General features: G+C 32.7%; 4 protein-coding genes across 7 annotated transcripts; 3 read left to right on the top strand and 1 right to left on the bottom strand.

The window, feature by feature from the left end:
• Positions 1 to 186: 186 nt before the first annotated feature.
• On the top strand, positions 187 to 4863 carry LOC115236851 (solute carrier family 12 member 9). Its single transcript, XM_029809565.1, has 10 exons — positions 187 to 519; positions 747 to 1024; positions 1106 to 1240; positions 1520 to 1857; positions 1964 to 2177; positions 2238 to 2507; positions 2599 to 2806; positions 2885 to 3673; positions 3747 to 4169; positions 4251 to 4863. The coding sequence occupies exons 2-10, from the start codon at positions 757 to 759 to the stop codon at positions 4447 to 4449; spliced, it is 2844 nt and encodes a 947-aa protein (XP_029665425.1). The 5' UTR covers positions 187 to 519; positions 747 to 756; the 3' UTR covers positions 4450 to 4863.
• Positions 4864 to 5105: 242 nt separating this feature from the next.
• On the top strand, positions 5106 to 7012 carry LOC115236809 (enoyl-[acyl-carrier-protein] reductase, mitochondrial). The gene is made up of 5 exons (XM_029809502.1): positions 5106 to 5525; positions 5614 to 5850; positions 5921 to 6142; positions 6240 to 6470; positions 6548 to 7012. The coding sequence occupies exons 1-5, from the start codon at positions 5325 to 5327 to the stop codon at positions 6776 to 6778; spliced, it is 1122 nt and encodes a 373-aa protein (XP_029665362.1). The 5' UTR covers positions 5106 to 5324; the 3' UTR covers positions 6779 to 7012.
• A 20-nt stretch (positions 7013 to 7032) lies between these two features.
• LOC115236810 (protein OSCP1-like) lies at positions 7033 to 9069 on the bottom strand. Its single transcript, XM_029809503.1, has 4 exons — positions 8651 to 9069; positions 7831 to 8150; positions 7477 to 7754; positions 7033 to 7403 (listed from the first exon to the last, which is right to left on the bottom strand). The coding sequence occupies exons 1-4, from the start codon at positions 8874 to 8876 to the stop codon at positions 7040 to 7042; spliced, it is 1188 nt and encodes a 395-aa protein (XP_029665363.1). The 5' UTR covers positions 8877 to 9069; the 3' UTR covers positions 7033 to 7039.
• A 1048-nt stretch (positions 9070 to 10117) lies between these two features.
• Positions 10118 to 14833, top strand: LOC115236786 (ubiquitin-like modifier-activating enzyme atg7). 4 transcript variants are annotated; one of them, XM_029809476.1, is made up of 9 exons: positions 10118 to 10382; positions 10834 to 11060; positions 11240 to 11717; positions 11838 to 12154; positions 12246 to 12546; positions 12814 to 13161; positions 13274 to 13389; positions 13503 to 13800; positions 14032 to 14833. In XM_029809476.1, the coding sequence occupies exons 2-9, from the start codon at positions 10861 to 10863 to the stop codon at positions 14089 to 14091; spliced, it is 2118 nt and encodes a 705-aa protein (XP_029665336.1). In that variant the 5' UTR covers positions 10118 to 10382; positions 10834 to 10860; the 3' UTR covers positions 14092 to 14833. The 4 variants fall into 4 exon arrangements, with proteins under 4 accessions (XP_029665336.1, XP_029665335.1, XP_029665334.1 ...); XM_029809475.1 differs by having other exon boundaries at positions 10118 to 10504; XM_029809474.1 differs by having other exon boundaries at positions 10118 to 10643.
• Positions 14834 to 15326: the final 493 nt, after the last annotated feature.

The raw sequence follows: 15326 nt of genomic DNA, 5'->3' as shown, positions 1-15326 counted from the left end.
TCTGAAAACTAATTAGATAAGCTAGGTAACAATCTCTTTTAAAACAATGTATATCTCGCGTCCTCTAGCGGGAAACTTTTCAGAACATATGAAATCGAAATTAGCTACGTAGCATAGGGAATTTTTTCTCAACCCAATGTTATGTTTGCTAACCAGAGGTCACGTTTGATGCAATAGATCACCCTTCTTGAAAAAAATCGCTTATCAATGACGAAAAGAGATTTTTCAGCTGTGTGTACACTGGAAGTCATATATGCTTTATCGCCTAAAGTTGGACAATTCCACGTCGAATGCGTGGGTTACAGTGCACCCCATGCACTATAATTTAGAAGTTTTCAACTTCAGATATGAAGACGTAGACGGCGGCAAATATACCGCGAGTTTATTAACCTCAATTCGAGATCGAAACACAAGTTTGGCATTAGAGCGTTGGATGCTCGATGTATGACATCACATTTGACGTATGACTAATTCGATTATATGTCCTTTTATATTTTCTTACGCATGCAAGTAATAAAGGTGAGTTATTTTCCTTTATTTTACGACTTGTTTATAGTTAATATCGTAATTTTTTCTCCGTTTAATCCGAAAATCTGTTCAACATCCGCTATGTATAATTATAACTGTTGCGTCAATTGCGTTACGTTGATAAAAATTGCAACGTGTATATTTTTTTATACACATTAAAAAAATGATTTTTATTTGATTTTGTAAAATTATTAATTGTATTGAATTTATTTGTCTAGCGATTTTAAGATGATTGCGTCGGAAATTGGCTCTACAAATGCGGATCCTGTGCACGTCAGGATTACAAGTGAAAAAGCTCCGCTGATCCATGGTAGGGGTGTGCTTCAACGACTGAGTAATATTTTTAAAATTGGGAGGACAGCTCATACAGAGGGAGATGGCTATGTCGAGTTTGGGAATCTTGGTGTGGATGGCACTCGTACATTGGGAACCTTTGCTGGTGTATTTAGCCCAGTTACATTATCTATGTTCAGTGCCTTAGTTTTCATACGAATGGGTGAGCAATAATTCATAAGAGTCTGACATTTTATGATATACAAGTATCTGTTACTTACTAACATAGATAATTTTATTATAGGATATATTGTGGGCAATGCAGGATTACTCGTCACTCTAGTTCAGTTTATTATAGCGTATAGTATTTTGTTATTCACAGTTGCGTCTGTTTGTGCTATTTCGACAAATGGCGCCGTGGAGGGTGGTGGTGCTTACTGTATCCTTTTCTCATTGTGAGCAGTAATAGCAGCTACGTATTATTTATCTGGCAGCTATGTATTATTTATTTGGTCAACTCGGCCAACTTGTCACTTTGAGATAGCTTATCAATAGATCAACTTACATAGCTCTGCTTATATTTGACACTATATTATAATATATAATTGAGAGAAATTCATCCTCTAAACTGAGATCTATAAAATATTAATTTAATTATAACAACCTTTGGGAACTAAATCTAAAAATGTCAAGTATTTTCCTATTAATTCTTTTGCAGTTATGATTAGTCGTACATTAGGGCCTGAATTTGGTGGCTCTATCGGCACCCTCTTCTTTATGGCCAATATAGTATCCAGTGCACTTTGCATCTCTGGATGTGCTGAGGGTTTGGTCGAAAATTTTGGTCCATCCGGTTATTTGAGCGGCAATACTGGGCTTATACCAGACGGCCGGTGGTGGAGATTTTTATATTGTTCCGTGCTAAACACCGCTAATCTTGTAGTATGTCTTATCGGAGCCGCAATGTTCGCGAAAACCAGTGTCATAATTTTGGCGGTTGTCTGCATCTGTCTAAGTAGCGTCTTTATCAGTTTTTTGACACAAGGCGCGATGGAGGTAAAATTCCACGATATATCTAAAAATATATTTTACGCGTTGTTATTTAATATTTTATTTGAGTTAATGAATAAAATTAATAAATACTTATGATACGCCCCTTCAGATACCAATACCAGATGCGAATACGTTGGTACAAAACTTAACAGAGCATGTAAATGGAAGTTACACAGGTCTACTATCTTCTACGCTTTCTAGCAATCTCTATTCGAATTACAGCGCCGATTATTCAAGCGGAGGCACCATTACGAATTTTGCGAGTGTGTTTGGTGTATTGTTCAGCGGTGTAACTGGAATAATGGCTGGAGCCAATATGAGCGGTAAATAAAATTATTCGTTTATGTTTGACATAATTAACTTATCTGTTTAACGATTAACAGGTGAGCTGAAAAATCCTGGACGGAATATTCCGCGTGGAACGTTATCCGCGGTATTATTTACATTTGTATGTTATATTTTGCTGTCTATATTGACGGCCGCTACTACTAGCCGCTTTTTACTGCAAAATAATTTCATATACATGATGCCGATCAATATTTGGCCACCATTTGTCGCCGTTGGCATTCTCACAGCGACTTTTAGCGCTGGTTTAAGCAATTTGATAGGTTCCAGCAGAGTATTGGAAGCATTGGCCAAGGACAATGTATTCGGTAAATAATTAATGGCAAAATATAAGAGAGAGTCTAATTCTTAAATATCTTAAATAATTAAATATCTTTGTTTTATTTCTCGTATCTCTAGGTTCGGGATTAAATTTTATAATACAAGGTACATGGCGCGGTAATCCGATAGCAGCGGTATTAACTTCGTGGGTTTTGGTACAGACGATTTTACTCATCGGTTCATTGAATACTATTGCTCAAATTAATTCGGTACTGTTTCTATTAAGTTATCTCGCTACCAATCTTGCATGTCTTGGACTGGAACTCGCTAGTGCACCAAATTTTAGGTATGCTATTTATACATATTTTTAAATATATAATTATATATAATTTGCATCTCACAAATGCTTAAATCTTTCTTGCAGACCAACGTTTAATTACTTTACATGGCATACGGCGACTATAGGTCTCCTCGGGACGTTGATAATGATGTTTGTAATCAACAGCATTTACGCTTCCAGCAGTATAATATTATGTTTAATCTTAATCATCGTGCTGCATTTATTCTCGCCGAGTAAAAACGCTCCGTGGGGCAGCATATCTCAGGCGTTGATATTCCATCAAGTCCGAAAATATTTGTTGATGTTGGATTCGCGCAAGGATCACGTCAAGTTCTGGCGTCCGCAAATGCTACTGATGGTTGCGTCCCCGCGCTCCGCCTGTCCTCTCATCGATTTCGTGAATGATTTGAAAAAAGGAGGACTCTACGTTATCGGACACGTGAAGGTCGGCGAATTTGCCAGTCAGAATACTGATCCTACGATAGATGAATATCCGCACTGGCTAAGTTTAGTCGACCACATGAAAGTTAAGGCCTTCGTCGAATTAACAGTAACGAAAACGGTGCGCGAAGGCATGCAACATTTAATAAGACTGTCCGGAATGGGCGCGATGAAACCGAACACGATTGTTCTCGGTTTTTACGATGAGGAAACGCCAAGGAACTTTTTCCTCGATTCTCAATATGCGACGACGATGTTTGAAAATACCACGACGCTTCCGAATAACGCTATATTCTCTCTGAGGCAAGCAACGGGTGAAAAGAATCTGGACCTGATCCAATACGTTGGTATGTGCTCGGATATTCTGAGAATGAAGAAAAATTTGTGTCTATGTAGAAACTTCCATCTGTTAAATAAAGCACAGTTAACAAAGTGAGTAAAAACTTCTCGTAACAAAATATTTGTTTTCGCATTACTGCATAATCACTTATATGTCTGTTTTCAGAAATTCAAATCTGAAATACATTGACGTGTGGCCGGTTAATTTCTTTCAACCGACCGATCAAGATCCATTCGACACAACGTCGTTATTCATGCTTCAGCTTGCGTGCATTATTAACATGGTACCCAATTGGAAGAACTTGCATCTCAGAGTATTCCATTGCGAAATCGTGGAAGGCAGCGAAAGTCTAACTATCTCAGATTCCTGCAATTCGATGAACGAACATCCGAGAATCTCGAACGAGCACAGAATACGGAAATCGTTAAACTTGTTGCGAATTTCTGCGTCAATTAAAAGGATTCCGGAATGGGGAGAGCAAGTTCGAGGATTAAAGGGCAGATCTTTGCTTGAACCAAAAAATCAATATGAACCAAGTACCGAGTCCAATAGTGCTTTGAGTAACATGTCCCGAGCTTATATATTGGGGTAAGCATCAGTTTATTTTTTGACTACAATTTTTTTTCGTAGTAATCTCTCTTACTTTTTTCTCTTGGTTTTATTTTTTAGCGTCAATCAATTGATAAAACAGCATTCCTCTCAAACTGCAACGACATTTATTTATCTGCCTGCACCGCCAGCTTCGAGCACCTGGGACGAGGATGACATGTATCGACAATATCTGCAGTTGTTGACGGAAATGACTGTGGATTTACCACCGACAGTTTTAGTACACGGTGTTAGCGCCGTCACATCAACCACTTTATAACAAAAATAAATATGAATAGGCAATGTTGAAAATCTTCTCGATTGGTAAGGAGAAAAGACATACAAGAGAAATAAATTATGTGATTATATTAAATTATAATTTCTCTCGGTTATTAATTTAAGAGAATATTATAAACATATCAAATGCATAAAAAGAAATTGAAGATACTTATAATTTATTATATCTCTTATTATATTAATTAATTAATTAGACAATTATTTTACAATATATATAGTAGAATAGCATATTGCGAAGCAATAACTATTGGATTTTAGATTAGATAATGTTATCTGATGTTCGAAAACAAGTTTAATATCTTAAGTACTAAAATTTATTACTGTGATAACAAATGTATTATATAAGAGATTTTTCAGAAACAAATATTTTTTAACAGTAAACGATTTTAAAACACAATGTAAATATATAAAATATCTTAATATATTTCCACATATACACATAAGGAACTATTTCTCACTGTTTTATATATATACCATATTTCATATTTTATCATAAGTATTATTTAGAAATAATTGCAAAAACATCCAAATAAAAATTTATTGAAAATAATGCTGGAATTTATTTATTAAAGGTCTAAAAAAACAGTTAATCTAATCAAAGAATTTAATTATTTTTTTCTCTTCTCCGCCTAATAATTCGCTAGGCGCTAACAACGCATGACAACAACTGATTATAGCTCCTCTTTAACAAGAGCGGAATTAGTATTTAAGCATATTTAAGTTTAGATTCTCAAGAAAATGTTGAATTTTTGAAAGTTTAAATTTTCGCAAAATATTGACGATCGTTGCAGTGATTTGTAATCATCTTATCAATATTGCTCTTAACATTATCAAACGTCAAGAGCGTGATTTATCAACATGGTTATGTTCGGAGGTAAACTGGCATTGTCTATTTCGCTGACTTCGCGATCAGTCAAAAGTAGATTAATGAGCATTCGAGAAATGAGTGCAGCAATTAACGCTGATTGCGTAAAATCTCTACTATATAAGGAATACGGCGATCCCGTCGAAGTTCTTCAAGTAACCACCCAAACTGTAGAACAACCAGCAAGCGATCAAGTAGATATTATTATTTTAATTCTGCCAATTTTTTTCGTTTACTATTTTCTAATTGTTACATAATTTTATTGTCTTTTTTATAATAAAGGTATCCGTAAAATGGCTACTAGCTCCAGTGAACCCAGCTGATATAAATACGATACAAGGAAAATATCCTAGCAAACCTCCATTACCAGCAATACCGGGAAATGAAGGAGTTGGAGAGATAGTAGCAGTTGGTTCCAATGTGCAAACCTTACGCATTGGAGATAAAGTGGTGCCAAATGGTCCCAATATTGGAACATGGAGAACGCTAGCTAATTATAATTTTAAGGATGTTATGAAGGTACGTGTACTATTACAACATCTTTGTGGCATATTATATTTGCGTTATTTCTTAGTCTCTGATTTTACAGATGCCAAATAGTGTTGATCTAATCGTAGCCAGTATGATGAATGTGAATCCATGTACAGCATACAGAATGCTGAAAGATTATGTTCCACTGAAGCCTGGAGATACTGTGATACAAAATGGTGGTAACTCTGCAGTTGGGCAATTGGTCATTCAATTATGCAAAGTATGGAATTACAAGTCTGTCAGTGTTGTTAGAGACAGGCCAAATATACAGGAATTGAAGGTACTATATTATCATTATAATAATCTTTTTACAGTATTATATTAAATATAATATGCACATATAATATTACACTATACACATAATTAACTTTATCCAGAATCAACTGAGAACCATAGGGGCAGACGAAGTTCTGACTGAAGATGAAGTTCGAAATACACAACTATTCAAAAGTAAAAAGTTACCTGCACCCAGATTAGCTCTCAACTGCATCGGTGGGCAGAGTGCACATGAAGTGCTGAGACATCTCGCTCAAGATGGTATTATGGTGACTTACGGAGGCATGTCCCGGGAGCCATTGACCATACCAATATCTGCACTTATTTTTAAAGTAATCAAAAACTATCTAAAGAATTGTGAACATTGCAAAAGATATAAAAATATAATTTGTACCGTATATACTTGCAGAATATATCGTTTAAAGGATTTTGGATGACAGCCTGGACAAAAGCAAATATGGAATCCCAGGATAGAGAGAATATGTTCAAGGATTTAGCAACTCTCTTTGGAGAAAAGAGATTACAGCCACCACCATATAAATTGGTACCCTTCTGCGAGTATCAAGAAGCTATCGTTAAGGCGCTCAGTTTCGACGGTCGAACGGGTGTAAAATACATTTTAGACTTAACAAAATCTTAAAATTTTTTTATGCATTTGTATATATAGAATTTGTTTTTTCTATTCTCTCAGAACTTTCATTAATGCATTTAAAATCATTACAATATTCTGTAATGTATGCGTTTTGTACGATTCACGTAAAACTAACGCACTTTTTGTCAAATAGGGGAATGTATAGAAATGTATTTATTTTTAGCAAAAATACCGCGAAGTGTATAAGTATGTGGGAAAAATATAAGAAAAATAATTGTGACTGCAAATTTCATCAGTCAAAATTCTAAATCACTCGATCTGGTCAAGGAGATCGAGCAAGTCCATGCTGCGTTTCAAAGTTTCGTGCTCGTCCTCGAAAAAATCCGCGTATACATTGTCCAGTTTGGCTTTATAATCCTCGTTCAATTTCGGCTTCTCATTTTCTGCATTGCTTCGTTTAGCGTTGTTTCCTTCAGCACCGATTTCCTTATTCGTATTATTTACATTCTCCTCGTCCACGTTTGACAGTAGATTAAGCGTGAATGGTCTCTCGTAATTGGTCTCCTCGGTTCCCAGCTGAACAGCCAGCATACCTAGTTCCGCTTTCGCACCGCAATCTTTCAAGAACTGTTGACTATCTTGCCTTCCTGTTACACCATATGTCGGCAAGTATCTAATAATAATACGATAATTATTATTATTGCCACAACGCTATAGAATTGAGTACTGGATACTCTTCATCTTACATGTTTTTGCCTAATAATGTTTTTCTGTCACCAAAAGTGTCAAAAGATCCGCCACAGCACATTTCAGGGCTCACGTTCTTTATCTTCATGGCTCCCAGAGTATTCCTGTGCTCCATGTATCTCTCATTGTACCCATGAGGCGTAAGATTGAAGCTGGCGTCCTCGTTCTGTAGACCACGTCGCAGAAGAATTGAGACTCGCACGTGATATGATTCCAATTCCTTCAGACAGCTTTCCCGCGCACTCCAGACCTCTTCAAAAGTCAGACAGCCGTAGAACTACCCGTTGAAGAAGAAATGGATTAGTTCATCATTGGTTCCCGTATATCCCGTTAAACTAAGATATTATACTCACGTCAATGACCATCTCCTGCACCAGGGTGACGCATTTTTGCGCATTCGTGTCGCTGACCATATCGCGTATCGCGTCTATGTGATTCAGAATAATGAGAATGACCTCCCTTGGTCCAGTGGCCGCCTTTAATTGATACTTGACCATCATAATCATCAGATCGAATAGTTTGTCCATACTACTTCTATCTAGCTTCATGATGGACGAGAGAACGACATTCTCCAAGGTGGTGCGTAAGTGTGATACACCGATCATCGGCGACTCCATGAATATCGACGATAATATCTTAGGATTGAATAAAGCGGCGGTTACATCGTCCAATACTGTAATTAATTTCACGTTTTGGCAAAACATTAATATTCATAAAATCTTAAATTTTTAATGCTGCTATACATTAAAATGATGAATGAAGAGCATATAAAAAGATTAGTAAATATTCATCAAACTTAACATTAAAATCTCTCTCTCTTCCTATAGAATAATAATACATATATATAAACATTTTTATTATAATTAACTTTCAAAAGTTTAAATAAAAAGAGTAGTAAATCTTAACAAGATTTTAATTTTACACACTTATTTTAAAATATTTAAAAAAGTTAAAAAATGATATACAAATAAATACATGTATGATACAGTTTTGTGAAAGATTTTTATAAGATACTTATCATAAAAAAATTATCACTACCCTAACAACACACATGTCCAGAAGACATCCAGAGGATATATGTGTTGTTAAGGTACATAAATTATTTAAAAGTATATGTGCAAACAAAGTATTTATGAGATATATTCGAAATATTTTAAGCGTGCTCGTCCTCGCCTTGTATTGTTTTGTTGGCGTCGATTTTTTGCGCCTTCAACCTCTGTCGCAAAATGTATAGCATTTCACCGCCCATATTTAAATACAGGATAGGTGTCGAATACAAAGACATTTTTTTACGTAGGAACGTGATTTTTCTTCGACGATTGTTGTCAGGACGAGGATAAATACATCGGGCAAGTACACGTACTAAAGAGCGAAGAAATTGATGTCGTCTTGACAACATAAATGTACATAATGCTTCCAATTATTGCGAACGGTACCGAGACTGCGCGAAAAAATTCGCGTGTGAATCCGCAAGATTAACATTAATATAAGATCATCTATTCGAATTTTTGCCGAAAAAACTTCTGAATTTATGACACAATACATGAAGTTTCACAGATAAATCTAGCGAATCTTCTTTATGTAACCAGCTGATGTTTGTGTAAGTATATGAACGTCTAGCTTTTATATGTATATCTTTCTTTTCATATCTGATACGTTATATTTTTTCATTTTGAAATTTCGCGATAAGAGATATTATTAAAGACAAAGATAATTTTGTGAAAACTTGCGAAAAACATCATTTTCAATTATTCTTTGAAAGAATTTTGTTTCATTATTCTTTTTGTTTTTTTGCTCTAATTTTACAATTATATATATATTTTCTCATTCTTATTTATATAAATTAAATGTTCTGATGTAAGCATTCAAGTATAATTAAAAATTTATTCTTTAATGAAAAATTTACAATCATTATATAAAGAGCATTAAACTTGCTATTGAGATAAAACATTAAAAAATAAATTTTTTCTTCGAAAAATTAAATCAATAAGTATCATTATTATAATAATAATAATATTAATAAGATATTTATTCGAATTTTTGCCGAGAAAGCTTCTGAATTTATGACGGAATACATGAAGTTTCACAAATAAATATTGCGAATGTGTGTTCTTTATGCAACAGGGCTGCGTTTGAAAACGTCACTCGGCATATATACCATGACATTACAAAGGGTAAAATTTACAATTATTTTTATAAAAATGATTGTCTTCTTAGCTTTAAAATGCATTTTTTTTTAAATCTTTACGACAAATATAACCATAGATATTAATTTTTTAAGTTAACATCTTCATTTTTCATGAAAATTTTATTTTGTTTATAACTTTTGCAAAAAAAAAATATTTCGGTCGATTTAAAAAATACAAGATCAAAAAAGGTCGATTTTTTATCTGATTTGACGTAGAATCACCCATATATGTATACATAAAGTTAAATATATATAATTATTATTATATATATGATATATTTTTTAAATATAAAGTTTGTTATAGTACTTTTTAATCACTTAAAATTTTTTTTTTTTTTTTTTATACGCGAGATGGATGAAAAGATTAATTTGAAACAAATAATATATGTATTAGTTAATAAAAATAAAAAATAACTTTTTTATTTTTTAATATTATAACAAATAAATAAGAAATTAGCAAAATAGCGAGAAATCATTATACTATATTCGTCAACTGCATCGGATCGATACATTTGTCGGACAATTCTATTGACGTGCACATAGCACGGAATGGAACCAAAACCCGTGCACATAGCGTATTACCCACTGGGAAGTATCATGCACATGGCTATGTAGTTCAATGTGCACGTTTTGTGCACATAGAGGCGTTTTGAATTTGGGTTGCAGCTAAATCGGGGGGATGACCGCTCTCAGGCCTCAGGATTCTTTCTGTATAAAGTATAAAGCAATCAACACTGATCTCATTATTCTCATGATGTAAATTTGTAAACCATGAACATCATGATTATTCTCATACGATTATACTGAAAACAAATGCGAAAAAGAAAGCATGTTTAATGGTAAAGAAGAAAGTTTATGAGAAAATCAGAGAAAATGCACGTTGTTATGTTCGCGTGTTTTTATTGATGTCAATTCGTAGTTACAAGAGATAAACTTTGGAACTTTGCATGTGTGAATTGCGCTATCAAAACATTTAAGGTTCGCTACATTTTTTAACGCAATTGACAATTTAAGAAATTTTTCGATGTGTCATCGTATAATTAATATTAATCTTATTTATGACGAATTTTATTTATTTTTATTATGACGAAAAAATACACTTATACTGTGTTTATTTTTACTTTATTTATAGTGAACTGTACTTATTATATAAGTTTTTAATTTTCAGACTAAAATAAATCATTAAATACCAAAGATGACATCACAAAGGGTAAAATTTACAAAGCTGAAAACAGCGATGGACTCATCATTTTGGGCAAAATTTACAGAATTGAAAATAGACAAATTGAAATTAGACGAGAAGTCCAAGATACATTTATGGGGAAGTTTCTTTCTTCAATCAATGAATGAGGGAAGAACTAATCCATTAACACTTGATTGTACATCATTTAATGAGTAAGTATTACACAAATATAAGAAGAGTTTCTCATTTTTTTTAACAAAAAAGAGATTATAATTTTCTTTTAAATATATTTTGCAATATAATTTGTATCTGCATTAACATTAGCCATTAACAATAATATATAAATTGCATATCAATATAATAGAATAGATTTCATTTAGATGAATTTCAGAGATTTGGATACAACTTCTCACAATGCGGGAGTAGCTTGCTATGGCTATATGATTAATACAAATACCTATGAAACATTTAGACAGATAAATCATGAAAAGTTTATCGATACTATGGGCAAATGCATTATCGATAGTATTAGAGATGGCACAGCTTTGCAAGAGTCTTGGCGGCTCTCAGTATTTTTCGTGTTTGCATATTCAGATTTGAAAAAGTATCGATTTTATTATTGGGCTGCGCATCCAACTCCTTTCACATTGCCAGAAATTTGTTTGGTTGAACCCTCAAAATCATTTGACAGTGAATTTACAACTAGTCAAATAGATAAATTACAAACAAGCTTCCTTCAGTTGGATGCAAAATCAAGGAACTTTTTCACAGTTTTTGTATCCGGAAAGGATGATTTAAATGTTTATAACTTGTTGAAAGGAGTGGAATATGTAAAATTAAACTTTAATAGCAATGGAGATTCGAAACAGGTATAGTTTCATGAACTTATATTTTCTTATTATCTTTTATTTATATTTATGGCATTGAATGAAACATATACTATTTATAACTTTCTAATAACGAATTAAATTTGCCTTTAATATTATCAGGTGAGAAATAAAGTATACTTTGCATTTTATGATCCTTGTGCAAGTGCAGAACCTGGATGGCCCTTGCGAAATCTTCTGTGCCTATTACTGTGGCATTGCCCTACATATTGTTCAAAACACAACATCAAAGTCTTATCTATAAGGAGTGATAAAATGCAAACTGCAGTTGTATTCACACTTAAAATCAAAGAAGATAGAGATGTGGAAAGTATAAGGAAAGCTATTTCTGAAGATCATTTAGTAGGTTGGGAAGCTAATGTGAATGGAAAAATGGGTCCTAATATCGCGGATTTATCCAGCACCATGAATCCTACCAAGTAAGAATTCTTTGACCTTCTTGAATTAAGCAACATTGATTTCTATACATAAAAGTTCACGATTATCATTTATGTTTACATGTTACATTAGATTATTGGACGAAGCGATCAATTTAAATTTGAAACTGATGAAATGGCGTCTTGTCCCTGATCTAGATTTGGAAAAGATCAGTGGTCTACGATGCCTTCTGTTGGGTGCTGGTACATTAGGATGTTCTGTGGCGAGAGTACTCCTTGGTTGGGGTATTAATAATATGACAGTCGTAGATTATTCTAATGTTTCTCACAGTAATACAGTGCGCCAGAGTCTATATACACATGAAGATGCAGTGAAACATCGATATAAAGCGCATGCTGCGAAAGATGCTTTACTCAGAATACGTCCTAACATGGCAAGTTACTTTTTTTCTATCAAAATTATGTTTTCATATAGTAATTCTTCAATGAAGAAAATATTTGTACAAAAATAATTCCATAATAATAATGATCTCTTGTAACTTTTTCAAAAATGATTACTTTTCAAATCTATTAAAATATAAATATAATATATGAGATATAATTTTAATGTACATATAATATATAACATACATGATGTAATACATATATCATTTATATGTATATTTGATTGAGAAGCTTAATTGTTAATTTTAATCCATTAGAATGTGGAAGGTGTGGTTTTGTATATTCCTATGCCTGGTCACGTTGTCGGCCAAAGCATGATGGAAACGACCAAGGAAGCAGTGAGCAAATTGCATGAACTCGTAAGCAGTCACGATGTGGTGTTCTTGTTATTGGACTCGCGCGAAGCCAGATGGCTACCAACCCTCTTGTGTGCCACAATGAATAAAATAGCCATTAACGCTGCTTTAGGCTTTGATTCGTATACAGTACAACGGTACGGTACACGTAATCTTTCTGATTTTGTCGCACCTAATCTAACAGTACAGAATCCTGCAGGAGAAGATCTTGGGTGTTATTTTTGTAATGATGTAACCCAACCCGGAAACGTAAGCGTGTTTGCTTTATTTTAGATATATCTCATATCAGGTTTTGATATACATATACTAATTTAAAACATATGATGTTTTAATTCAATGATATTTTTTATTCTCATTCTAGTCACAAACGGACAGAACACTCGATCAACAATGTACCGTCAGTCGGCCAGGTTTATCGCAAATCGCCGCAGGTTTAGCAGTTGAATTACTTGTGGCAATAACACAACATCCGCAAAAGTAAACTACATACGAATTTCGTTTACTTAAAATTATTCTAATAACATTTAATCTATTTTTATCTTTTACATATAGATCTGATTTATATTCATCTACTTTTATGTAATTTCAAGAATTTCAGCTAGAGCGCTTATGAATAACGACAACGATGATTGTCAAGCAAACATAGATGATCCGTTAATAGGATTATTAGGTGGTATACCTCACACAATACGGGGTTCACTTTGGAGCCACGAAATGAAACTGACGATTACACACAGATTTCCATTCTGTACGGCTTGTTCTATACCTTTGATTAAAGAATATTGCCAACGTGGTTTTGCTTTCGTACTCGACGCTTGCAATGTGCCAAACTATCTCGAAAAATTATCAGGACTCGAAGAAATACTGAAAAGACCAGATTTGGATGAGGTATGTATCGATTAAGCATTAACATCTTAAATACATATCATTATAAAAGAATAAATATAAAATATTTCGAATTGTTCCTTTGTATAAACTGGCTTTAAAATTTTTTTTAATCATGGTTTATAATCTGGTAAAAATTATAATATTTATATTTGTACTACTTTAGATTAAAATTCTAAATATTAATTTTTTATGTTTGATTTTATATTATCATATACATCTTTTAATTTCCAGTTATGTTTTACAATGGACACTTCAAGCGAAGATGAGGAGGCATTAAAAACTGCAGTTTAAACAATATAAGTAAAGTGGGAAAATTCACATAAAACACGAGTTTTAGATTAAACTATTTGCACTGTTTATACATAAAACTAATATATGACATTTATATATACCTACAAAAAGTGTAAAGAAAGATATATCCAAAGGATTTAATCAAAGTAACACACATTCTGTAAAATCAAAAGCTTTAAACACAAAAATTGTTAACAATTAGTTACATAAGAAAAATATATTGTGAACAAAGAAAGTTTTCTGTTTTTCAGCTTTGCATTTTATTTATAATTAACGCATTATGCATATTTGTGTGAATATAAGCGTGTGTGATACATGGTTTTATGTATTTTATTAATATATTGATTTCTTTTCAAATTTTCTTTATATCGTAGTTTTTATGTTGTTTAGTTATAATGTTTATAATATATTAAGTGCAAACTCTTCTAATTCTAGTTTTTTTAAATTTATTTTTATAACGTAATTTTTTTTTATATGTACAAGAGAGATTTATTTTGATTATAATGAGGATAAAAATTGTATATGTAATAACATAATTCTCAGACTGTTGCTAATGTGTTAGGTTAGAGAATAACCATCGTAATTTTTAATCAATGTTACTCGTTTTATCATCGTTTTATAAAATATTTCTCATACATTGATTTTTCTATGTTGTATTTTTATGTCATTGTTACTAAGAAGATGTACCTGTGAGCATTCGCTTTTGTAAAAGTGGCATTTATAGTAAAGTTCGAAAATATTCTTAATTTTTTTGTATAAACATTCTTTCTCCTCCGGAAAATCAGCTATTTTATCATATTTTTCTATTGTATCGTATCATGTATTATCTTTCCGTTGCAATTGTAATCAAGGGACTGTTTACTCAAGAAAACATAATGAATATAATTTTTAACGCGTTTCCTTTTTTTCTTTTTATTTCGATTGATTGGATATTATATATAAAAACTGAAATAACTGAGTTTTAATAAAAAAAAATATCCTTTGTACTATAAATTATTAAAGAGGTAATTTTATAATGTATATATATCGCACATGTATCTTCTCTTAGATAAGAAGGATAGTGATAAGACCAGAAATTGTCGCATTTTCTGCGATGATGAAGAATTTACTTATCTATTAAGGTCTTCACAAAAACTCCGATTTCGTATCGAAGTCTGCAACTATACAGATAGTCTGTTATCATATCTCTTTTTAGATAAAAGGGTTTATGAAAGAAAATTTTACGTAAAATTCAA

Source organism: Formica exsecta, unplaced genomic scaffold (genome assembly GCF_003651465.1).
Source record: "Formica exsecta isolate Colony F162 unplaced genomic scaffold, ASM365146v1 scaffold26, whole genome shotgun sequence".
NCBI lineage: Eukaryota > Metazoa > Arthropoda > Insecta > Hymenoptera > Formicidae > Formica > Formica exsecta.
Note: the sequence above shows the minus strand (reverse complement) of the source record. Positions and strands in the feature narration are given on the sequence as shown.

Bases quoted from the DNA above. Each gene is read 5' to 3' on its own strand.
- LOC115236851 (XM_029809565.1), top strand. From the start codon at position 757: ATGATTGCGTCGGAAATTGGCTCTACAAATGCGGATCCTGTGCACGTC. The intron at 1,241-1,519 runs GTATCCTTTTCT...ATTCTTTTGCAG, and splicing joins GGAGGGTGGTGGTGCTTACT to TTATGATTAGTCGTACATTA. The intron at 2,178-2,237 runs GTAAATAAAATT...AACGATTAACAG, and splicing joins GGCTGGAGCCAATATGAGCG to GTGAGCTGAAAAATCCTGGA.
- LOC115236809 (XM_029809502.1), top strand. From the start codon at position 5,325: ATGGTTATGTTCGGAGGTAAACTGGCATTGTCTATTTCGCTGACTTCG. The intron at 5,851-5,920 runs GTACGTGTACTA...CTGATTTTACAG, and splicing joins ATTTTAAGGATGTTATGAAG to ATGCCAAATAGTGTTGATCT. The intron at 6,471-6,547 runs GTAATCAAAAAC...ATATACTTGCAG, and splicing joins TATCTGCACTTATTTTTAAA to AATATATCGTTTAAAGGATT.
- LOC115236810 (XM_029809503.1), bottom strand. From the start codon at position 8,876: ATGTTGTCAAGACGACATCAATTTCTTCGCTCTTTAGTACGTGTACTT. The intron at 8,151-8,650 runs GCGAGGACGAGC...AATTAATTACAG, and splicing joins CGCCAACAAAACAATACAAG to TATTGGACGATGTAACCGCC. The intron at 7,755-7,830 runs GTGAGTATAATA...TTCAACGGGTAG, and splicing joins TGCAGGAGATGGTCATTGAC to TTCTACGGCTGTCTGACTTT.
- LOC115236786 (XM_029809476.1), top strand. From the start codon at position 10,861: ATGACATCACAAAGGGTAAAATTTACAAAGCTGAAAACAGCGATGGAC. The intron at 11,061-11,239 runs GTAAGTATTACA...GATGAATTTCAG, and splicing joins GATTGTACATCATTTAATGA to AGATTTGGATACAACTTCTC. The intron at 11,718-11,837 runs GTATAGTTTCAT...TAATATTATCAG, and splicing joins GCAATGGAGATTCGAAACAG to GTGAGAAATAAAGTATACTT.